Here is a 23,841-nt window from a genome sequence, read left to right as displayed (position 1 = left end):
ATGACATCAGGTGGTTTCAGACTGTCCCCAAATGACACTGGGTGGCCCCAGAAAGCCCCAAAATGACACGAATTCACCCTAAAATGGCACCAAAAAGGCCAAAAATGGCACCAAATGCCCCAAAATGGGCCCTAAAAGGCCCCAAAATGACCCCAAAAAGGCACAAATCAGCCCCAAAATGACCCCAAAAAGGCATCAAGCAGTCTCCAAAAACCCCAAATCTGCCCCAAAATGACCCCAAAAAGACACAAATCTACCCTGAAATGACCCCAAGAAACCCCAAAATAGTCCCAAAAGGGCCCAAAACGACCCCAGAAAGGCGTGAAAATGTCCCCAAAAACCTCAAATCTGCCCCGAAATGACCCCAAAAAGGCACAAATGTACCCCGAAATGACCCCAAAAAGCCCCAAATCCGCCCCAAATGTCCTCAAGAAGTCTCAAATCCGCCTCTAAATGACCCCAAAAAGGCACAAATCCGCCCCAAAATAATCCCCGAAGGGCCCAAAATGACCCCAAAAAGGCACAGATCAGCCCCAAAATGCCCCCAAAAAGGCATAAATCTGCCTCAAAATGACCCCAAAAAGCCCCAAATCCGCCCCAAATCTCCCCCCCCCCCCCCCCCCGGATCCGGCCGCGCTGCTCCATCAGTCGCGCTTTGTTGGCGCTGCGCCGTTACCATGGAAACGCCGCCATGGCGACAATGGGGCACTGCGGGGGGGGGGGCAAATCGGGGGGGGGGGTCCCCAGTCCTAAATAGGGGGGGGAGGGGCTGAGGGTCCCCTGTGTCAAATGGGGGAGGGTTGGGGGTCCCCTAGGTTAAATGGGGGGGGTCCCCAGTCCCAAATAGGGGAGTGTGGGGGGGGGGCTGAGGGTCATCTATGTCAAATGGGGGAGGGATGGGGGTCCCTTAGGTTAAATGGGGGGGGGGGTCCCCAGTCCCAAATGGGGGAGGGGGGGGGGGGGGGGGCTGAGGGTCATCTATGTCAAATGGGGGGGGGTTTGGGGGTCCCCTAGGTTAAATGGGGGGGGGTCCCCAGTCCCAAATGGGGGGGGGGGTGAGGGTCCTCTAGGTCAAATGGGGAGTTTGGGGGTCCCTTAGGTTAAATGGGGAGGGGTCCCCAGTCCTAAATGGGGGGGGAGGGGTTGGGGGTCCCCTATGTCAAATTAGGGGGGTTGGGGGTCCCCTAGGTTAAATGGGGGGGGTCCCCAGTTTCAAATAGGGGTGGGGGGGTTGGGTTAGGGTCCCCAGTCCCAAATGGGGGAGGGGGGGTTTGGGGGTTCCCTATGTCAAATGGGGGGGAGTTGGGGGTCCCCTAGGTTAAATGGGGAGGGGTCTCCAATCCCAAATGGGGGGGAATGCTGGGGGTCCCACTCGCAGCCCCACTCTTTGAGCCCCCAGCCTTTCATCCAAGCCCCGCCCCCTGTTAAGCCCCACCCCTCCCGTTAGGCCCCGCCCCCTTCGTTAAGCCCCGCCCCCTCCCACTGCGCTTATTTGGGGGGAGTCACAGCCGTAAATCCCCATAGAAACACCCATAGAGAGCCATAGGAACCCATAGAGACCCATAGGGAGCCATAGAAACCTATAGGGAGCAATAGAGACCCATAGGGACCCCCCAAAAAACCCATAGAGACCCCCTAGATCTCCATAGAGACCCTGTAGAGATCCATAGGGACCCCATGGAGACCCATAGAGACCCATAGGGACACCCAAAAAACGCCATAGAGATCCATAGGGACCCATAGGGACCCATTGCCAGACACACAGCCCCCAAAGCCCCATAGAGACCCATAAGAACCCATAGAGACCGTGTAGAGACCCAATAGGGGCCCGTAGAGACCCATAGAGACCCATAGGGACTCCCAAAAAACCCCATAGAGACCCACAGGGACCCATAGAGACCCCATAGGGACTCATAGAGACACATAGAGACCCATAGGGACCCATAGGAACCCATAGAGACCTCATAGAGACCCATAGAGGTTCTGTAGAGATCTGTAAAGACCCATAGGGACCCATAGAGACTCCATAGAGACCCATAGGGATCCTGTAGAGACCCATAGAGACCCATAAGGACCCATAGAAATCCTGTAGAGACCCATAGAGGTCCGTAAAGACCCATAAAGATCTCATAGGGACCCATAGAGATCTATAGAGACCCCACAGAGACCCATAAAGACCCCATAGAGGCCTGAAAAGACCCACAGAGATCTCATAGGGACCCATAGAGACCCCATAAGGACCCACAGAGACCCCATAGGGACCCCATAGAAACCTCATAGAGACCCATAGAGGTCCTGTAGAGACCTGTAAAGACCCATAGGGACCCATAGAGACCCATAGGGATCCTGTAGGGACTCATAGGGACCCATAGGGACCCATAGAGACCCATAAGGACCCATAGAAATCCTGTAGAGACCCATAGAGGTCTGTAAAGACCCATAAAGATTTTATAGGGACCCATAGAGACTTATAGGGACCTATAGAGACCCCACAAAGACCCCATAGAGGCCTGAAAAGACTCACAGAGACCTTATAGGGACCCATAGAGACCCCATAAGGACCCATACAGACCCCACAGAGACCCCATAGAGACCCATAGGGACCCCATAGAGACCCATAGAACCCCATAGGGACCCCATAGAGACCCATGGAGCCCCACAGTGCCCCACCACAAGCCCCTCCCCCTCCTCCAAACCCCGCCCCCACAGCCCCGTTTAGCCCCGCCCCCAATTCCCACCCATTCACCGCAGCCTCCGCCGCCGGAGCGGCTCCTCCACAGCCACAATGCAGCCCCCCCGGCGCCCCCCCCCACTGCTGCTGCCAGCACTGCTGCTGCTCTGTGCTGCAGGACGAGGTACGGACCCCCCCCAAATCGCCCCCTGCCCCCATCGTTCCCCCATCCCGTCCCCCTCCATCCCTATTGCCCCGACCCCCCCTCTATTCTCTCGTCGTTCCCATTGCCCCCCCCCCAATCCCTCCTCACCCCCATCTCCTCCCCCCCCCCACGACCCCCCCCCTCCCATCAGCTCCCCCCCTCGTTGCTTCCCCTCCCATCACCCTCCATCTCTGTTACCCTGGACTCCCCCCCCCAAAATCTCTCTTTATTCGCATTGCTCTCCCCTGCTCAGGGCCCCCCCCCATCCCCCTCCATCCCTATTACCCCCGACCCCCCCCCAAATCACCCTCCGTTCCCATCGCTCCCCCTGCACCCCCCATCCATCCCCATTCCCCCCCCCCCACAACCAGGACATCCCCCATTGCCCTCCATCCCATCCCCCTCCATCCCAACCCCCCAGGACCCCCCCCCAAATCTCCCACTGTCCCCATCACCCCCCCCAGGATCCCCCCCATCACCCCCCATCCCCGTTGCCCCCCCCTCCCCACCCCACTTAGCAGGGGGGGTCTCAGCCCCATTCATCCCCCCCCCCCCAGCTGATGGGGGTCTCACTGCATTCTCTCCCCCCCCCACGACCCCCATCACCCCTCAGGGGGGTCCTTTCCCCACTCAGCCCCACTTCTGTGCCCCCCCCCCGGGGGGTGACAGCGCTGCGGCCGCGCATCCGCAGCCCCCCCCCCTCCATCCGGACCCCCCCCCCTCCATCCCCATCCCCCACTGCAGGGGCTGACGGTGAATGGGGGGGGGGTCCCAGCGTTGGGTCAATGCACTGAAATTGGGGAGGGGGTCCCAGCTGCAAAGAAGGGGGGGAGGGTCACTCTTTGCCCCCCCCCCGGGCAGCGGGGAAATGGCGATTGGAGCCTTTGTCCCCATAGACCCCAATGTCCCCATAGACCCCAGTGTCACCATAGACCCCAGCGTCCCTATTGACCCCAATGACCCCAGTGCCCCATAGATCCCTTTGTCCCCGGTGTCCCCATACACCCCACAGCCCCCGAGACCCCATAGACCTCAATGATCCCACAGATCCCTCAGTCCCCAATGTCCCCACAGACCCCAGTGCCCCACAGATCCCAATGACCCCACACATCCTTCTGTCCCCAATGTCCCCACAGACCCCAGTGCCCCATAGACCCCACTGTCCCCAATGTCCCCACAGCCCCCAATGTCCCATAGACCCCGATACCCCATAGATCCCAATGACCCCAGTGCCCCACAGATCCCTCTGTCCCCACAGATCCTTCTGTCCCCACTGTCCCCATAGACCCCGATACCCCATAGATCCCAATGACCCCAGTGCCCCATACATCCCTCTGTCCCCATAGACCCCACTGTCCCCAATCTCCCCACAGCCCCCAATGCCCCACAGCCCCCAATGTCCCCCTTGTCCCCACTGTCCCCACAGCCCCCAGTGCCCCACAGATCCCTCTGTCCCCAATGTCCCCATAGATCTCTCTGTGCCCGATGCCCCCACAGCCCCCACTGTCCCCACATCCCCCAATGTCCCCATAGACCCCCATACCCCGTAGATTTCTCTGTCCCCACAGATCTCTCTGTCCCCAATGTCCCCATAGATCGCTCTGTGCCCGATGTCCCCACAGCCCCCAATGCCCCACAGCCCCCCACTGTCCCCAGTGCCCCACAGATCCCTCTGTCCCCAATGTCCCCATAGGTCCCCAATGTCCCCATAGATCTCTCTGTCCCCACAGCCCCCACTGTCCCCAGCGCCCCACAGATCCCTCTGTCCCCAACATCCCCCCCCCCCCAACCCCCCCCCGAGGTGCCAGGCAGCGGCGCAGTGTCACACACAACACAGAGCCCCATTGTCCCCGTTGTCCCCACGCCCCCCCACGCGGGGTGGGCGCCGCGGTGACAAAGCCCCCCGTTGTCCCCGCCGTCCCCACGCGCTGCCCTTCACGGTGACCTTCAAGGGACGCCGACGCCGCGGTCGCCATGGCGACGACCCTGCGAGCTGCTGACACAGCGGGAACGCCCCGACCCCACGGCCCACCCCATAGGGACCCCCGGGGGGATCCCCCAATTAAGACCCCCCCCACACACACATAGGGACCCTCCGTTGAGATCCCCCCCCCATTGAGGCCCCCACCCCCATAGGGACCCCCGGGGGGATCCCCCAATTAAGACCCCCCACACACACATGTAGGGACCCTCCGTTGAGATCCCCCCCCATTGAGGCCCCCACCCCGGAGGGATCCCCCAATTAAGACCCCCCCCACACACACATAGGGACCCTCCTTTGAGATCCCCCCCCATTGAGGCCCCCACCCTCATAGGGACCCCCGGGGACCTCCTCATTCAGACCCCCCCATTGAGACCCCCCGGGGACCTCCTCATTGAGACCCTCCCCCCATTGAGACCCCCCGGGAACCCCCCCATTGAGACCCCCCCCCATTAAGACCCCTCCCATTGAGACTCCCCAGGAACCCCCCCCCCCATTGAGACCCCCCCCCGTAGGGACTTCCAGGGACCCCCTCATACTGACCCCCCCATTGAGACCCCCCCATTGGGACCCCCTGGGGACACCTCCATTGAGACCCCCATATAGGGACCCCCGGGGACCCCCCCCCCATAAAGACTCCCCCCCATTGAGACCCCCATAAAGACCCACCCATAGGGACCCCATGGACCCCCCCCATTGAGACCCCCCCCCAGTAGGGACCCCTGGCGACCCACTCATACAGACCCCCCCCCATAGAGACCACAGGGACCCCCCCCCCCATTGAGACCCTCCCTTAGGGAACCCCCGGTGACCCCCTCATATAGACCCCCCCCCCCCCATTGAGATCCCCCCCAATTGAGACCCTCCCCTTGAGACCCCCCCCCCAATTGAGACCCTCCCATAGGGACCCCCTGGGACCCCCCCCATAGAGAGTTCCCCATACAGACCCCTCCCCATACAGACCCCCCCCATACAGACCCCCAGGGACTCCCCATCATACAGACCCCCCCTATAAAGACCCCCCCCCTCATAGAGCCCCCCGTGGACCCCCCCATAGAGCCCTAGCCTCCCCAGGGACCCCCATAGAGACCCCCCCACGTGCCCCCCCCCATATTGCCCCACATGGACCCCCCCATATAGAACTCCCCATCGACCCCCCTCCCAAAGAGACCCCCCCCCCAATGGACCCCCCCTACAGCCTCCTCCATAGAGACCCCCCCCTGCCCACGGAACACCCCCATAGAGCCCCCCCCGTAGAGACCCTAAGGACCCCCCATAGACACCCCCGTGACCTCTGACCCCATCCCCAGGTCGTGACCTCATCGCGGTGACCCCCATTAACCCATCCAAGGGTTTGGGGGGGGGAGGGGGGGGTCTCCTCTGGGGGGTCCCGGTGTCCCCATTATTGGTGTCCCCGGTGCCGCTGTCCCCGGTGCTGATGGTTCCCAGTGCCATCGTGGCCCAGTGTCCCCAGTATTGGTGTCCCCTATGTTGGTGTGTGCCATCTTGGTGTCCCCCATTATTGGTGTCCCCAGTGCCGCTGTCCCCGGTGCTGATGGTTCCCAGTGCCATCGTAGCCCATTGTCCCCATTGCCATCGTGTCCCAGTGTCCCAGGTATCGTTGTCCCCCATCTTGGTGTCCCCATTATTGGTGTCCCCAGTGCTGCTCTCCGCGGTGCTGATGGTTCCCAGCGCCATTGTGGCCCAGTGCCCCCAGTATCGGTGTCCCCAGTGACCCTACTGCCATTGTGTCCCAGTATCGATGTCCCTTCTGTTGGTGTCCCCAATGCCGCTGCCCCCAGTGCTGATGGTTCCCAAAGCCATCGTGCCCCAGTGCCCCCAGTATCGGTGTCCCCAGTGTCCCCATTAGCATTGTGTCTCCACTGTCAGTGTCCCCAGTGCCGCTGTCCCCGGTGCTGATGGTTCCCAGTGCCATCGAGGCTCATTATCTTCATTGCCATTGTGTCCCAGTGTCCCCAGTATTGGTGTCCCCTATGTTGGTGTCCCCCATCTTGGTGTCCCCCATTATTGGTGTCCCTGGTGCCGCTGTCCCTGGTGCTGATGGTTCCCAGTGCCATCGTGGCCCATTGTCCCCATTGCCATCGTGTCCTAGTGTCCCCAGTATTGGTGTCCCCTATGTTGGCATCTGCCATGTTGACGTCCCCAGTGCCGCTGTCCCCGGTGCTGATGGTTCCCAGTGCCACTGTGTCCCATTGTCCCCAGTATCGGTGTCCCCCATCTTGATGTCCCCATTATTGGCGTTCCCAGTGCCGCTGTCCCCGGTGCTGATGGTTCCCAGTGCCATCGTGCCCCAGTGTCCCAAGTGTGGGTGTCCCTAATGTCCCCATTAGCATTGTGTCCCCATTGTCGGTGTCCCCAGTGCCGCTGTCCCCGGTGCTGATAGTTCCTAGTGCCACTGTGTCCCATTGTCCCCAGTATCGGTGTCCCCCATCTTGGTGTCGCCATTATTGGTGTCCCCAGTGCCGTTGTCCCCGGTGCTGGTGGTTCCCATTGCCATCGTGTCCCACTGTCCCCAGTATCGGTGTCCCCCATCTTGGTGTCACCATTATTGGCGTCCCCAGTGCCGCTGTCCCCGGTGCTGATGGTTCCCATTGCCATCGTGCCCCAGTGTCCCCAGTATTGGTGTCCCCTATGTTGGTGTCTGCCATGTTGACATCCCCAATGCTGCTGTCCCCGGTGCTGATGGTTCCCAGCGCCATCGTGCCCCAGTGCCCCCAGTGTCGGTGTCCTCAAGTGCCATCGTTGTCCCCACGCCGTCCCCGTGTCCGCAGGGCGGGCGCAGGAGGTGCAGGCAGAGAACGTGACGGTGCTGGAGGGCGGCACGGCCGAGATCACGTGTCGGCTGCACCACTACGACGGCTCCATCGTCGTCATCCAGAACCCCGCGCGGCAAACGCTCTTCTTCAACGGCACGCGCGGTGAGCGGGGGGCACGGTGGGGGGGTGGGAGAGCGTGGGGTGGGGCGGGGGGGCTGTGGGGTGGGTGAGGTGGTTGTGGGGTGGCCATGGGGGTCATGGGGTGGATGTGGGGGTCGTGGGGTGGTTGGGGTGGTCATGGGGGTCATGGGGTGGCCATGGGGGTCGTGAGGTTGCCATGGGGTGGCCATGGGTTGGTCATGGGGGTCATGGGGTGGCTATGGGGTGGTCATGGGGTGGTTGGGGTGGTCATGGGGGTTGTGCGGTGGTTAGGGTGGCCACGGGGTGGCCATGGGGTGGTTGGGGTGGTCGTGGGGGTCATGGGGTGGACGTGGGGGTTGTGGGGTGGCCATGGGGTGGTTGGGGTGGTCATGGGGGTTGTGGGGTGGTCATGGGGTGGTCATGGGGGTCATGGGGTGGCCATGGGGTGGTTGGGGTGGTCATGGGGTGGACATGGGAGTCATGGGGCGGACATGGGGGTCGTGGGGGGGTCATGGGGGTCATGGGGTGGTTGTGGTGGCCATGGGGTGGATATTGGGTGGATATGGGGGTCATGGGGTGGACATGGGAGTCGTGGGGTGGCCATGGGGTGGTTATGGGGTGGCTATGGGACAGTCTGGGGTAGCTATGGGGCAGCCATGGGGCACCTATGGGGCACCTATGGGCAGCTATGGGGCAGTTATGGGACAGCTACAGGGCAGTTATGAGGCGGCTATGGAGCAGCTATGGGGCAGCCATGGGGCAGTTATGGGGCAGCCATGAGGCAGCTATGGTGCAGCCATGGGGCAGCTATGGTGCAGCCATGAGGCAGCTATGGTGCAGCCATGGGACAGCTATGGGGCAGCTATGGGACAGCCGTGGGGCAGCTATGGGGCAGCCGTGGGACAGCTATGGGGCAGTTATGGGGCAGCCGTGGGGCAGCTACGGGGCAGCCGTGGGGCAGCTATGGGGCAGCTATGGGGCAGCCATGGGGCAGCTATGGGGCAGCTATGGGGCGGCGCGGTGCTGACGGGGCCGTGGCAGCGCTGAAGGACGAGCGGTTCCAGCTGGCCGAGTTCACCCCGCGGCAGCTGCGCATGGTGCTGAACCGCGCCCGCCTGGACGACGAGGGCGGCTACTTCTGTCAGCTCTACACCGACGACACCCACCATCAGATCGCAACCCTCACCGTGCTGGGTAGGGGGGGGGGGGGCGATATGGGGGGGATATGGGGCGATACGGGGGGGATATGGGGGATTTGGGGGGGATATGGGGTGATATGGGGGATTTGGGGGGGGTTATGGGGCGATATGGGGGATTTGGGGGGGTTATGGGGTGATGTGGGGGGGTTGTTGGGGGGATATGGGGCGATATGGGAGATATGGGGGGATATGGGGGGGTTATGGGGTGATAAGGGGGGGATATGGGGCGATATGGGCGGTTATGGGGGACTTGGGGGGGATATGGGGGGATCTGGGGGGGATCTGGGGGGGATACGGGGCGATATGGGGGGGATACGGGGCGATATGGGGTGATATGGAGGGGTTATGGGGTGATATGGGGCGATATGGGGGGGGTTATGGGGCAATACAGGGGGGATATGGGGCGATATGGGCGGTTATGGGGACTTGGGTGGGGATTTGGGGGGGATATGGGGTGATATGGAGGGGTTATGGGGTGATATGGGGCGATATGGGGGTGTTATGGGGCGATATGGGGCGATATGGGCGGTTATGGGGGACTTGGGGGGGGTTATGGGGGGATGTGGGGGGGTTATTGGGTGCATTTGGGGCGATATGGGAGGATATGGGGCGATATGGGGGAATGTGGGGGGGTTATGGGGTGATATGGGGAGATGTGACACGTGGGGCACAGGATGGAGACGGGGTCACGTGGGGCGTGGGGTCACGTGGGGCACGAAGCCGCGTTGCACACGGGACGGGGGCGGGGTCACGTGGGGGGCGGGGTCACGTGGGGCACGAAGCCGCGTTGCACACGGGACGGGGGCGGGGTCACGTGGGGGGTGGGGTCACGTGGCACAGGAAGCCGCGTTGCACATGGGACGGGGACGGGGTCACGTGGCACACGAAGCCGCGTGGCGCACGGGACGGCGGCGGGGTCACGTGGGGCGCGAAGTCACGTGGCGCACGGGACGGACGCGCGGTCACGTGGCGCAGTGCCGCCGGACAGCCCCGTGGTGGAGGCGGCGGAGGCGGCGGTGGAGGGCGCCGAGGTGGAGCTGAGCTGCGCCGTGCCGCGCTCGAGGCCTCCGGCGACGCTGCGGTGGTACCGGGACAGGAGGGAGATCCACGGTGAGGGGCGGGACGGGGGTGGGACGTGGGTGGGACCGGGTCACCGTGGGGAGCCATTGAGACCCCATAGGGACCCCATGGACAGCCATAGAGACGCCATAGCAACCCGTGGAGACCCATTGAGGTGCTATAGAGATCCATAGAAACGCAGAGAGACTTATAGGGGCTCATAAGGGTACATAAAGGTGCATATAGATTCTGTAGGGATCCTGTAGAGATCTATAGGGACCCATAGAGACCCATTGAGATCCTGTAAGGACCCACGGGGATGTATAAAGACGCATAGAAATCCTATAGGGACCCTGTAGAGACCCATAGGGATCCAGGATCCCCTTAGAGATCTATAGGGATTCCCAGGGCTCCATAGGGACACATAGAGACCCTATAGGGACCCATGGAACCCCCCAGACCCCATAGAGCCCCGTAGAAACCCCCCAGACTCTATAGAGACTCCATAGAGCCCAATAGAGACTCCCAGAGGCCCACAGATTCCATAGGGCTCCATAGAGACCCCCCAGACCCTAGAGAGCCCCATAGAAACTTCTCAGACCCCATAGAGACCCCGTAGAGCCCCATAAGGACCCAATAGAGACTCCTAGCGCCCCCCCAACCCCCAAGAGCCCCATAGAGACCCCATAGAGATCCATAGTGCTCTCCCAGACCCCATAGACACCCCGTAGAGACTTCTAGAGCCAACCAGATCTCATGGAGCCCCATGGAGACTCCATGGAGATTCATAGAGCCCCCCAGATTACATGGAGCCCCATAGAGGCCCATAGAAAGTCCTTAGGCTCCATAGAGCCCTCCCAGACCCCATAGAGACCCCATGGAGACCCCATAGAACCACATAGAGACTCTTAGATCCCCATAGAACCCCATAGAGACTGCGTAGAGCCCCATAACAATCTCCCAGACCCCATAGAGCACCCATAGAGACCCCCCAGACCTCATAGAGCCCCATAGACTCCTAGAGCCCCCCAGACCCTATGGAGACCCCATAGAACCACATAGAGACTTTTAGAACCCCATAGAGCCCCGTAGAGACCGCATAGAGCCCCATAACAATCTCCCAGACCCCATAGAGCCCCCATAGAGACCCCCCAGACCTCATAGAGCCCCATGGAGACCCCATAGAACTACATAGAGACTCTTAGAACCCCATAGAGTCCCATAGAGACCACATAGAGCCCCATAACAATCTCCCAGACCCCATAGATACTCCATAGAGCCCCATAGAGACCCCCCAGCCCCTATGGAGCAGCTCCAGCCCCATAGAGACTCCTACAGTCCCCCCAGACCCTGTGGAGCCTCGCAGACTCCATCAAGACCCCATAGAGCCCCCATAAAAACTCCGTAGACCCCATAGAGACCCCATAGAGACCCCCCCAGCCCCATGGAGCATCTCCACCCCATAGAGACTCCTACAGTGCCCCCAGACCCTGTGGAGCCTCACAGACTCCATTAAGACCCCATAGAGCCCCCATAAAAACTCCGTAGACCCCATAGAGACCCCATAGAGCCCCATAGAGACCCCCCAGCCCCTGTGGAGCACTTCCACCCCCATAGAGACTCCTACAGTCCCCCCAGACCCTGTGGAGCCTCCCAGACTCCATTGAGACCCCATAGAGCCCCCATAAAAGCTCCTTAGACCCCATAGAGACCCCCCCAGCCCCATGGAGCACCTCCAGCCCCATAGAGACTCCTACAGTCCCCCCAGACCCTGTGGAGCCTTGCAGACTCCATTGAGACCCCATAGAGCCCCCATAAAAGCTCCTTAGACCCCATAGAGACCCCATAGAGACCCCCCAGCCCCTATGGAGCATCTCCAGCCCCATAGAGACTCCTACAGTCCCCCCAGACCCTGTGGAGCCTCGCAGACTCCATAGGGACCCTATAGAGCCCCCATAAAAGCTCCTTAGACCCCATAGAGACCCCATAGAGCCCCATAGAGACCCCCCAGCCGCCCCCCGTGCCCCCCCTGCAGGCTCTGTGCTGCGGGAGGCGCACGGCAAGGTGTTCAGCCTGCGCAGCGTCGTGCGTTTCCGCGTCGAGCGTCGCGACCACGGCGCCATCGTCACCTGCGAGGCCACGCATCCCGCCCTGCCCGGGCAGCGCAGGCAGACGCAGTACATCCTGGATGTGCAGTGTGAGCAGGGGGGGGGGATGGGGGGCGTCGGGGGGGGGGTTTGGAGGGGGTTGGAGGGAATGGGAGGGGGCTGGAGGGAGATTGGGGGGGATGGGGGGGCAGTGGGGGGGGATTGGGGGTGATGGGGGGGCAGGGGGAGGGGATTGGGGGGCAATGGGGGGGGATTGGGGGGGAATTGGGGGGCAGTAGGGGTGGATTGGGGGTGATAGGGGGGATTGGGGGGCAATGGGGGGGATTGGGAGTGGATTGGGGGTGATGGGGGGTGATTTGGGGGTGATGGGGGGGATTGGGGGTGGATTGGGGGTGATGGGGGGGCAGTGGGGGTGATGGAGGGGCAATGGGGGGGGATTGGGGGTGATTGGGGGGCAATGCGGGGGATTGGGGGGCAGTGGGGGAGGATTGGGGGTGGGTTGGGGGTGATGGGGGGGCAGTGGGGGGGATTGGGGGTGGATTGGGGGTGATGGAGCAGAGGGGGGGGATTGGGGGTAGATTGGGGGGCAGTGGGGGGGATTTGGGGGCAATGGGGGGGGATTGGGGGGCAGTGGGGGGGGGTTGGAGGAGGATTGGGGGAGATTGGGGAGCAGTGGGGTTGGATTGTGGGGGATTTGGGGGCAATGGGGGGGATTTGGGGGCAATGGGGGGATTGGGGGGCAGTGGGGGGGAATCAGAGGGGGATTGGGGGGGATTGGGTGTGAATTTGGGGCAGTGGGGGGGGATTGGTGGCAATGGGGGGAGATTGGAGGGGGATTGGGGGCAATGGGAAATCAGAGGGGGATTGGGGGGTGATGGAGGGGCGGTGGGGGGGGGGTTGGGGGGAGATTGGGGGGCAGTGGGGGGGGTTGGGAAGCAATGGGGGGGATTGAGGTCAGTGGGGGGGAATTGGGGGTGACGGAGGGGTAGTGGGGGGGGGTTGGGGGCAATAGGGAGGGATTGGAGGGGAATGGGGGGCATTGGGGGCAATGGGGAGGGATTGGGGGGGATTTGGGGAAACAGGGAGGATTGGGGGGGCAATGGGGGGGTTGGGGGCAATGGGGGAACATCAGGGGGGGCATTGGGGGCCGCGTGGCTGCGGGGGGCTGCTGGTGGTTTTGGGGTGACTCCTGGGGGCGCCCCTCCCCCCTTTGGGTCCCCCCTCACATCCCCCCCTCCTCGTTTCCCCCCCCCAGACGCCCCCACGGCGCGGATCCACCCCTCGCAGAGCGTCCTGAGGCAGGGGGACACCTTGGTGCTCACCTGCGCCGTCACCGGGAACCCGCTGTGAGCCCCCATAGCCCCCCAATCCCCCCCATAGCCCCCCCATAGCCCTCTCAGCCCCCCATAACCCCCCATTTCCCCCCCAGCCCCCCATAACCCCTCATTTCCCCCCCAGCCCCACAGACACCACATGGAGCCTCAGTAACAACTCCACCCTGACCACCCCCAGCCCCCCATAACCCCTCATTTCCACCCCAGCCCCACAGACACCACATGGAGCCTCAGTAACGACTCCCCCCATAGCCCCCCTGATCCCCTATAGGCCCCCATAGCCCCCCTGACCTCCCATAGGCCCCCATAACTCCCCCTGAGCCCCCCCATGCCCCCATAATCCCTCCATTTCCCCCCCATATCCCCCCCCAGCCCCACAGATGTCACATGGAGCCTCAGTAACGACTCGCCCCATACCCTTCCTGAGCACCCATAACCCCCCATTATCCCTGTCCAGCCCCACAGACACCACATGGAGCTGCAGTAACGACTCCCCCCATAGCCTCTCTGACCCCCCATAGACCCCCCAGCCCCCCCAGCCCCCCATAACCCCCCATATCCCCCCCCAGCCCCACAGACACCACATGGAGCTGCAGTAACGACTCCCCCCATAGCCCCCCTGACCCCCCCAGCCCCCCATAACCCCCCATATCCCCCCCCAGCCCCACAGACATCACGTGGAGCTGCAGTAACGACTCCCCCCATAGCCCCCCTGACCCCCCCAGCCCCCCATAACCCCCCATATCCCCCCCCAGCCCCACAGACATCACGTGGAGCTGCAGTAACGACTCCCCCCATAGCCCCCCTGACCCCCCCTGCCCCCCATAACCCCCCATATCCCCCCCCAGCCCCACAGACATCACGTGGAGCCGCAGTAACGACTCCCTGCCCCCCCACGCTCGGCCGGAAGGCGCCGTGCTGACCATGGCGGCTCTGAGCCCCCACGACAACGGCACGTACAGCTGCAGCGCCAGCAACCGCCACGGCCGCGCCACCGCGCAGTACCTGCTCGTCGTCTATGGTAGGTGGCGCTCTGCACCGCAGGGCCTCCACGTCTCTATGGTAGGTGGCACTCTGCCATGCAGGGCCTCCACGTCTCTATGGTAGGTGGCGCTCTGCACCGCAGGGCCTCCACATCTCTATGGTAGGTGGCGCTCTGCCACGCAGTACCTGCTCATCGTCTATGGTAGGTGGCGCTCTGCACCGCAGGGCCTCCACGTCTCTATGGTAGGTGGCGCTCTGCCATGCAGTGCCTGCTCGTCGTCTATGGTAGGTGGCGCTCTGCCATGCAGGGCCTCCACGTCTCTATGGTAGGTGGCGCTCTGCACCGCAGGGCCTCCACATCTCTATGGTAGGTGGCGCTCTGCCACGCAGTACCTGCTCATCGTCTATGGTAGGTGGCGCTCTGCACCGCAGGGCCTCCACGTCTCTATGGTAGGTGGCGCTCTGCACCGCAGGGCCTCCACATCTCTATGGTAGGTGGCGCTCTGCCACGCAGTACCTGCTCATCGTCTATGGTAGGTGGCGCTCTGCACCGCAGGGCCTCCACGTCTCTATGGTAGGTGGCGCTCTGCACCGCAGGGCCTCCACATCTCTATGGTAGGTGGCGCTCTGCCACGCAGTACCTGCTCATCGTCTATGGTAGGTGGCGCTCTGCACCGCAGGGCCTCCACGTCTCTATGGTAGGTGGCGCTCTGCCATGCAGTGCCTGCTCGTCGTCTATGGTAGGTGGCGCTCTGCCATGCAGGGCCTCCACGTCTCTATGGTAGGTGGCGCTCTGCACCGCAGGGCCTCCACATCTCTATGGTAGGTGGCGCTCTGCCACGCAGTACCTGCTCATCGTCTATGGTAGGTGGCGCTCTGCCATGCAGGGCCTTCACGTCTCTATGGTAGGTGGTGCTCTGCACCGCAGGGCCTCCACATCTCTATGGTAGGTGGCGCTCTGCCACGCAGTACCTGCTTGTCGTCTATGGTAGGTGGCGCTCTGCGCCGCAGGGCCGCCACGTCTCTATGGTAGGTGGCACTCTGTCATGCAGTGCGTGCTCGTTGTCTATGGTAGGTGGCGCTCTGCGCCGCAGGGCCTCCACGTCTCTATGGTAGGTGGCGCTCTGCCACGCAGGGCCTCCACGTCTCTATGGTAGGTGGCGCTCTGCCATGCAGGGCCTCCTGGTTGTTTATGATCGGTGGCGCTCTGCCATGCAGGGCCTCCATGTCTCTATGGTAGGTGCCTGTCTGCCACGCAGTGCCTCCACGTCTCTATGGTAGGTGGCAATCTGCCATGCAGCGCTTCCATGTCTGTATGATTTGTGCCACTCTGGCCACACAATACCTTCTCGTGTCTATGATCTGTGGCACTCTGCCATGCAATACCTCCTCGTTCTCGATGGTAGGTGCCTCTCTGGCCATGCAGTACCTCTTCCTTCTCTATGGTATGTGCCACTCTGGCCACACAGCCCCCTCCCCAAGCCCCCCATGTTGGTTTTCCCCCCCGCAGACCCCGATGCGGTGGTGGCCGCTCAGCGCTCGGTGCCGTACGCCATCGTGGGGGGAATTCTGGCCCTGCTCGTCTTCCTCCTCATCTGCGTCCTCGTCACCATGGTCTGGTGCTCCATTCGGCAGAAAGGTGGGCGGGGCCTCGAAATGGGGCGGGGGCTTCCGGGGAGCAGGGCCAATGGGGATCCGTTCTGCGTGTAGGCTGAGGGGCGGGGCTAAGGGAGGGGGCGGAGCCAACGGGGGGGAGCCAACGGGGCTCAGCTCTGCATGCAGGAAGGGGCGGGGCTAAGAGGAGGGCGTGGCCATGGGAGGGGCGGAACCAATGGGGCTCTGCACGTGGGCTGGGGGCGGAGCCTTCAGGGGGGGGAGCCAACGGGGTTCAGTTCTGCATGCCGGAAAGGGCGGGGCTAAGGGAGAGGGCGGGGCCAATGGGGCTCTGCGCGTGGGCTGGGGGGCGGGGCCTTTCAGGGGGGCGGGGCGATGGTGTGTGGGCGTGGCCTCGGTCACGGGGGCGGGGCTAAGGGGACTCCATTCTAATACAGGAGTGGGGTCGGGTGGTCAGGGGGCGTGGCCAGGAAAAGGGGGCGGGGCCAACGGGATGCGTGTGGCTGGGTGGTGTGCAGCAGGGGGCGGGGCGATGGAACGGGGGGCGGGGCTAGGAGGCTAGGGGTTTGGCGTGGGGGGTGGGTGGGCGGGGCCTCACGTAGCCCCGCCCCCAGGCTCGTACCTGACGCACGAAGCGAGCGGATTGGACGAGCACGGCGAGGCTCGGGAGGCGTTCCTGAATGGCGGCGATGGGCACAAACGCAAGGAGGAGTTCTTCATCTAGGGGGGGGGAGGGGAGGGATCTGTGGGGAGATGGGGGAGGGGAAGGGGGGGTGTGGGGCAAGCATGGGGGCACGGGAAGGGGGGGGGAGGGGCTGCAGGGGGTGGGGCGAAGGGAAAAGGGGCGGGGCGATGGGTGGGGGGTGAGGCCACGCCCCCTTTCGCCCCTCCCCTCCGCCTCTCCCCATTGGGGGCTCAAAGCCATGAGGGAGGGGCGGGGCTTCGCTCGGTCACGCCCCCTCCCGCTTCGCCCCTCCCCCTTCGCTGGGGGCTGAAGGGGAGGGCCGAAATAATGAATAATATATGAGGGGGCGGGGCCGCCCCCGGGCTCCCCCCCCCCAACCGTGTAAATAACGCCGCCTTTTAACCGCCTTTGATACTCAATAAAAACCCCCGCGGATTCGTAATGGGCTCTTCCGCGTCACGTGAGGGCTGGCGTGGGGAGGGGCGGTCACGTGGCGGTCGTCGCGCTCGCCTATTGGCTGAGCGTGGAGGGCGGGATGGATGAGCGGTTGGTTTGGCCACGTGCCGCGCGCCCGGCGCTCCTATTGGCTGAGCGCTTTGCGAGTGGCGTCATCGGTCCGAGAGCCGCGCATGCGCCGTACGTTTGCCGTCAGGCACCGCGCCGGGCGACTCCGAGGGGCGGAAGCGGAAGTGACGCGCTGGGTCCTCCGGCCGGAAGCCGGAAGTGGTGAGCCGGAGCGGCGCGGAGAAAAGCGATCGAGGGCGGCGGCGGCGGCGGCGGCGGTACGGGGTGGGGGTGGGGTAAAGGGGGGGGGGGGGGATGTGTCAAGGCCGGGTCACGTGGGATCTTCTTGACCCCGCCCGGTTCTCCGCAGCCCCCTCCCCCCTTTCCCCTCCCCCCTCCCTCCCCCAGGCTCCGCCGATGTCGCAGCCGCCGCCCCCGGAGCCGCCACCAGCGGCCCCCCCGGGACCCCCCCGAGGGGAGGAGGACGAGGACGGGGAGAGCCGCTCCATTGGGCCCGTGTGTGAGTGGGGGGCGGGGGGATGGGGGGGGGCATTGGGTCCCTATGGGAGGGGGTGGGGGTCCGGGGGGGGGGGGGGGGCTGGGGGGGGGGGCATCGAGTGGAGCTTAGGGGGTTGGGGGTCTCGGTGTGGTGCTGGGGGGGCCCTATGGGGGGATCTGTGGGGGTTGGGGGTCCCAGTGTGGGGCTGGGGGGGCCTATGGGGGGGCATTGCGTCCCTATGGGGGAGATGGGGGGGATCTGTGGGGCTGGGGGTCCATGTGGGGCTGGGGGAGGCTGTATGGGGGGGCATTGGATTCTTATGGGGGGGTCTGTGGGGGTTGGGGGTCCCAGTGTGGGGCTGGGGGGCGCCTATGGGGGGGCATTGGGTCCCTATGGGGGAGTTGGGGGTCCTGGTGTGGGGCTGGGGGGGCCTATGGGGGGGCATTGGGTCCCTATGGGGGAGATGGGGGGATCTGTGGGGGCTTGGGGGGTCCCTGTGGGGCTGGGGGTCCATGTGGGGCTGGGGTAGGCTGTATGGGGGGGCATTGGATTCTTATGGGGGGTCTGTGGGGGTCGGGGGTCTCGGAGTGGGGCTGGGGGGGCACGAGGGGGGGGCATTGGGTCCCTATGGGGGAGTTGGGGGGTCCTGGTGTGGGGCTGAGGGTCCCTGTGGGGCTGGGGGAGGCTGTATGGGGGGGCATTGCGTCCCTATGGGGGGGATGGGGGGGATCTGTGGGGGTTGGGGGTCTCGGTGTGGGGCTGGGGGGGGGTATGGGGGGGGATTGGGGATCCCTATGGGGGAGTTGGGGGGTCCTGGTGTGGGGCTGGGGGTCTCTATAGGGTCGGGGGAGGCTCTATGGGGGGGGGGGGGTCCCTATGGATCCCTATGGGGGAGTTGGGGGGAGCTGTGGGGGTTGGGGGGCCCTATGGGGGAGATGGGGGGCATCTAGGGGGGCCAAGAACCCCATAGCACGGCCATAAAATCCCATAGGATGGCTGGAGGACCCCATAGAGCCACACAGCACCCCCATAAGACCCCGTAGGACCCCCCTAAGACCCCATAGGATGGCAGTAGGACCCCCCATAGGACCCCAATAGGACCCCATAGGACCCCTGTAAGACGCCATAGGATGGCAGTAGGACCTCATAAGACCCCGTAGGACCCCCCTAAGACCCCATAGGACCCCCATAGAACCCCATAGGACCCCATAAGACCCCCATAAGACCCCATAACCCCCTATAGGACCCCCATAGGACCCCATAGGATGGCAGTAGGACCCCCTAAGACCCCATAGGACCCCCCTAAGACCCCATAGGACCCCATAAGCCCCCATAGGACCCCCATAACCCCCCTAGGACCCCCCTAAGACCCCATAGGACCCCATAAGCCCCCCGTAAGACCCCATAGGACCCCCCTAAGCCCCCCCTAAGACCCCATAGGACCCCCATAGAACCCCATAGGACCCCATAAGCCCCCCATAGGACCCCCCTAAGCCCCCTTCCCCCCCGCAGTCCGGCTGGGCTCCACGCAGTGCCAGACCCCCATAAGCCCCCATAGGACCCCCATAACCCCCCATAGGACCCCTGTAAGACCCCATAGGATGGCAGTAGGACCCCCTAAGCCCCCATAGGACCCCCCTAAGACCCCCTAGGACCCCCTTAAGACCCCCTAGGACCCCCTTAAGACCCCATAGGACCCCTCTAAGACCCCATAGGATGGCAGTAGGACCCCCTAAGCCCCCATAGGACCCCCCTGAGACCCCATAGGACCCCTGTAAGACCCCATAGGATGGCATTAGGACCCCATAGGACCCCCCTAAGCCCCCATAGGACCCCCCTAAGACCACATAGGACCCCCCTAAGCCCCCCCTAAGACCCCATAGGACCCCAATAGGACCCCATAGGACCCTTGTAAGACCCCATAGGATGGCAGTAGGACCCCATAGGACCCCCCTAAGCCCCCTCCCCCCCCGCAGTCCGGCTGGGCTCCACGCAGTGCCAGACCCCCATAAGCCCCCCATAACCCCCCATAGGACCCCCATAACCCCCCATAAGACCCCATAACCCCCCATAGGACCCCCATAACCCCCCATAGGACCCCCCTAAGCCCCCCCTAAGGCCCCATAGGACCCCATAAGCCCCCGATAAGACCCCATAGGACCCCCCTAAGCCCCCTCCCCCCGCAGTCCGGCTGGGCTCCACGCAGTGCCAGACCCCCATAAGCCCCCCATAGGACCCCCATAACCCCCCCTAAGACCCCATAGGACCACATAAGACCCCATAGAACCCCCCTAAGCCCCCTCCCCCCGCAGTCCAGCTGGGCTCCACGCAGTGCCAGACCCCCATAGGACCCCCATAAGCCCCCCATAAGACTCCTTAGGACCCCCAATAGGACCCCATAGGACCCCCCTAAGCCCCCCCTAAGACCCCATAGGACCCCATAAGCCCCCCATAAGCCCCCATAGGACCCCCATAACCCCCCATAGGACCCCTGTAAGACCCCATAGGATGGCAGTAGGACCCCATAGGACCCCCCTAAGACCCCATAGGATGGCAGTAGGACCCCCTAAGCCCCCATAGGACCCCTCTAAGACCCCATAAGCCCCCCGTAAGACCCCATAGGACCCCATAAGCCCCCCATAAGACCCCATAGGACCCCCCTAAGCCCCCTCCCCCCCGCAGTCCGGCTGGGCTCCACGCAGTGCCAGACCCCCGTAAGACCCCATAGGACCCCCATAACCCCCCCTAAGACCCCATAGGACCCCCCTAAGCCCCCCCTAAGACCCCATAGGACCCCCCTAAGCCCCCCCTAAGACCCAATAGGACCCCCATAGAACCCCATAGGACCCCATAAGCCCCCCATAGGACCCCCCTAAGCCCCCTCCCCCCCGCAGTCCGGCTGGGCTCCACGCAGTGCCAGACCTCATAGGACCCCCATAAGCCCCCATAGGACCCCCCTAAGCCCCCATAGGACCCCCCTGAGACCCCATAGGACCCCTGTAAGACCCCATAGGATGGCACTAGGACCCCATAGGACCACATAAGACCCCATAGGACCCCCCTAAGCCCCCCTTAAGACCCCATAGGACCCCAATAGGACCCCATACGACCCCTGTAAGACCCCATAGGATGGCAGTAGGACCCCATAAGCCCCCCATAGGACCACATAAGACCACATAGGACCCCCCTAAGCCCCCTCCCCCCCCGCAGTCCGGCTGGGCTCCACGCAGTGCCAGACCCCCCTAAGGCCCCCATAACCCCCCATAGGACCCCCATAACCCCCCATAGGACCCCCCTAAGCCCCCTCCCCCCCGCAGTCCGGCTGGGCTCCACGCAGTGCCAGACCCCCGTAAGACCCCATAGGACCCCCATAACCCCCTATAGGACCCCCCTAAGCCCCCATAGGACCCCCCTAAGACCCCATAGGACCCCCCTAAGCCCCCCCTAAGACCCCATAGGACCCCAATAGGACCCCATAGGACCCTTGTAAGACCCCATAGGATGGCAGTAGGACCCCATAGGACCCCCCTAAGCCCCCTCCCCCCCCGCAGTCCGGCTGGGCTCCACGCAGTGCCAGACCCCCATAAGCCCCCCATAACCCCCCATAGGACCCCCATAACCCCCCATAAGACCCCATAACCCCCCATAGGACCCCCATAACCCCCCATAGGACCCCCCTAAGCCCCCCCTAAGGCCCCATAGGACCCCATAAGCCCCCGATAAGACCCCATAGGACCCCCCTAAGCCCCCTCCCCCCGCAGTCCGGCTGGGCTCCACGCAGTGCCAGACCCCCCTAAGCCCCCCATAAGACCCCATAAGACCCCATAACCCCCCATAGGACCCCCCTAAGCCCCCCATAAGACCCCATAGGACCCCTGTAAGACCCCATAGGATGGCACTAGGACCCCATAGGACCCCCATAACCCCCCATAGGACCCCCCTAAGCCCCCTCCCCCCGCAGTCCGGCTGGGCTCCACGCAGTGCCAGCGCTGCCTGATCACGTTCCCGGACGCGGCGTACGCCCTGCGGCACGCCAAGAGGGAGCACCCGCAGGACTTCGTGCGGGCGGCTCTCAGGGGGGCTCAGTTCGTCTGTTTCGTCTGCGGCCGCCCCTTCCCCTCGTCCCGGGATCTGCTCCGCCATCAGCGATCGCACGGCCCCCCCGCCCCCCCCGCTTACGCCTGCACCGAATGCGGCCGCGCCTTCGCCCGCGAGGGGGCGCTGCACCGCCATTACATCCAGCACGCGAGGGGGGAGCTGTGAGATGGGGGGGGGGGGGGAATAAAGCGCTCCTCGAATGGTGATGTGTGGGTCTGTGGTGGATCTGGGGGTCTTTGGGGGTACTGAAGGGGTCCTAAAGGGGACCTGGGGGTCGTAAAGGGGTCCTGAAGGGGTCCTAAAGGGGACCTGGGGGGGCTTTGGGGGTCCTGAAGGGGTCTTTGGGGGTCCTAAAAGGGTCCTGAAGGGGTCATGGGGGGGCTTTGGGGGTCCTGAAGGGGTCCGAAAGGGGACCTGGGGGGGCTTTGGGGGTCCTGAAGGGGACCTGGGGAGACCTGGGGGTCCTAAAGGGGACCTGAGGGGTCTTTGGGGGTCTTGAAGGGGCCCTAAAAAGGACCTGGGGGGGCTTTGGGGGTCCTGAAGGGGACCTGGGGGGACCTGGGGGTCCTAAAGGGCTCCAAAAGGGGACCTGGGCGGTCTTTGGGGGTCCTGAAGGGGTCTTTGGGGGTCCTAAAGGGGACCTGGGGGTCCCCAAGGGCTCTTTGGGGGTCCTATATGGGACGTGAGGGGTTCTTTGGGGGTCCTAAATGGAACCCGGTGGTCCGCAAGGGCTCTTCGGGGGTCCTGAGTTGTTCCCCAAGGGGTCCCTGGGGGTCTTCGGGGGTCTCCCCCCATCCGACGCCTGCACCGAATGCGGCCGCGCCTCCGCCCGCCAGGGGGCGCTGCACCGCCGTTACATCCAGCACGCGGGGGGGGAGCTGTGAGATTGGGGGGGGGGCTTCGGGGGGGCCGAATAAAGCGCTCCTCGAATGGTGATGTGTGGGTCTGTGGTCGATGGGGAGAGGCCTAGGGGGGTCTATGGGGGTCCTAAAGGGGACCTTGGGGCTCTTTGGGGGTCCTGAAGGGGACCTGGGGGGACCTGGGGGTCGTAAAGGGGTCCTGAAGGGGACCTGGAGGGACCTGGGGGTCGTAAAGGGGTCCTGAAGGGGACCTGGAGGGGCTTTGGGGGTCCTAAATGGGACCTGAGGAGACCTGGGGCTCCTAAAGGGGACCTGGGGGCGCTTTGGGGATCCTAAAGGGGGCTTTGGGGGTCCTGAAGGGGACCTGGGTGGGCTTTGGGGGCCCTAAAGCAGACCTGGGGCTCCAAAAGGGGACCTGGGGGCTCTTTGGGGGGTCCTAAAGGGGTCTTTGGGGGTCCTAAAGGGGACCTGGGGGTCCTAAAGGGCTCCTAAATGGGACCTGGGGGCTCTTTGGGGGTCCTAAAGGGGACCTGGGGGGGCTTTGGGGGTCCTAAAGGGGACCTGGGGGGACCTGGGGGTCCTAAAGGGGACCTGAGGGGTCTTTGGGGGTCCTGAAGGGGTCTTTGGGGGTCCTAAAAGTGTCCTAAAGGGGACCTGGGGGGTGTCTGGGGGTCCTAAAGGGGACCTGGGGGTACCTGGGGGGTCTTAAAGGGGTCCTGAAAGGGACCTGGGGGGGCTTTGGGGGTCCTAAAAGGGTCCTGAAGGGGGCCTGGGGGGGCTTTGGGGGTCCTGAAGGGGTCTTTGTAGGTACTGAAGGGGACCTGGGGGGACCTGGGGGTCGTAAAGGGGTCCTGAAGGGGACCAGGGGGATCTTTGGGGGTCCTGAAGGGGTCTTTGGGGGTCCTAAAGGGGACCTGGGGGGACCTGGGCGTCCTAAAGGGGTTCTAAAGGGGACCTGGGGGGTCTTCGGGGGTCCTAAAAGGGTCCTAAAGGGGACCTGAGGGGACCTGGGGGTCCTAAGGGGGACCTGGGGGGTCTTTGGGGGTTCTAAACGGGTCCTGGGGGGACCTGGGGGTCGTAAAGGGGTCCTGAAGGGATCCTGAAGGGGACCTGGGGTCTCTT

The 23,841-nt window shown here is 63.9% G+C and overlaps 2 protein-coding genes across 3 annotated transcripts; both read left to right on the top strand.

Annotated features, from left to right (window-relative positions):
* The first annotated feature begins 1,257 nt into the window (after positions 1-1,257).
* CADM4 (cell adhesion molecule 4) lies at positions 1,258-16,829 on the top strand. 2 transcript variants are annotated; one of them, XM_090128193.1, is made up of 9 exons: positions 1,265-2,855; positions 7,650-7,796; positions 8,817-8,969; positions 9,950-10,084; positions 12,069-12,230; positions 13,397-13,487; positions 14,324-14,496; positions 15,970-16,098; positions 16,688-16,829. In XM_090128193.1, exons 1-9 carry the CDS (start codon positions 2,786-2,788, stop codon positions 16,795-16,797), a joined length of 1,170 nt encoding a protein of 389 aa, XP_089984319.1. In that variant the 5' UTR covers positions 1,265-2,785; the 3' UTR covers positions 16,798-16,829. The 2 variants fall into 2 exon arrangements, with proteins under 2 accessions (XP_089984320.1, XP_089984319.1); XM_090128194.1 differs by lacking the exons at positions 15,970-16,098; positions 16,688-16,829 and adding an exon at positions 14,583-14,638 and having other exon boundaries at positions 1,258-2,855; positions 14,324-14,541.
* A 558-nt stretch (positions 16,830-17,387) lies between these two features.
* Positions 17,388-22,061, top strand: LOC149914075 (zinc finger protein 576-like). Its single transcript, XM_090128085.1, has 3 exons — positions 17,388-17,540; positions 17,671-17,782; positions 21,723-22,061. Exons 1-3 carry the CDS (start codon positions 17,388-17,390, stop codon positions 22,022-22,024), a joined length of 567 nt encoding a protein of 188 aa, XP_089984211.1. The 3' UTR covers positions 22,025-22,061.
* Positions 22,062-23,841: the final 1,780 nt, after the last annotated feature.

The sequence above is a fragment of the Phasianus colchicus genome, chromosome 32 (assembly GCF_987193195.1).
Source record: "Phasianus colchicus chromosome 32, bPhaCol1.hap1.1, whole genome shotgun sequence".
Lineage (NCBI taxonomy): Eukaryota > Metazoa > Chordata > Aves > Galliformes > Phasianidae > Phasianus > Phasianus colchicus.
Note: the sequence above shows the minus strand (reverse complement) of the source record. Positions and strands in the feature narration are given on the sequence as shown.

Coding starts and splice junctions, on each gene's coding strand:
- CADM4 (XM_090128193.1), top strand. CDS start 2,786: ATGCAGCCCCCCCGGCGCCCCCCCCCACTGCTGCTGCCAGCACTGCTG. Junction 8,970..9,949: donor CGCAACCCTCACCGTGCTGG/GTAGGGGGGGGG, acceptor CACGTGGCGCAG/TGCCGCCGGACAGCCCCGTG. Junction 16,099..16,687: donor GTGCTCCATTCGGCAGAAAG/GTGGGCGGGGCC, acceptor CCCCGCCCCCAG/GCTCGTACCTGACGCACGAA.
- LOC149914075 (XM_090128085.1), top strand. CDS start 17,388: ATGCGCCGTACGTTTGCCGTCAGGCACCGCGCCGGGCGACTCCGAGGG. Junction 17,541..17,670: donor CGGCGGCGGCGGCGGCGGCG/GTACGGGGTGGG, acceptor TCCCTCCCCCAG/GCTCCGCCGATGTCGCAGCC. Junction 17,783..21,722: donor CCGCTCCATTGGGCCCGTGT/GTGAGTGGGGGG, acceptor CTCCCCCCGCAG/TCCGGCTGGGCTCCACGCAG.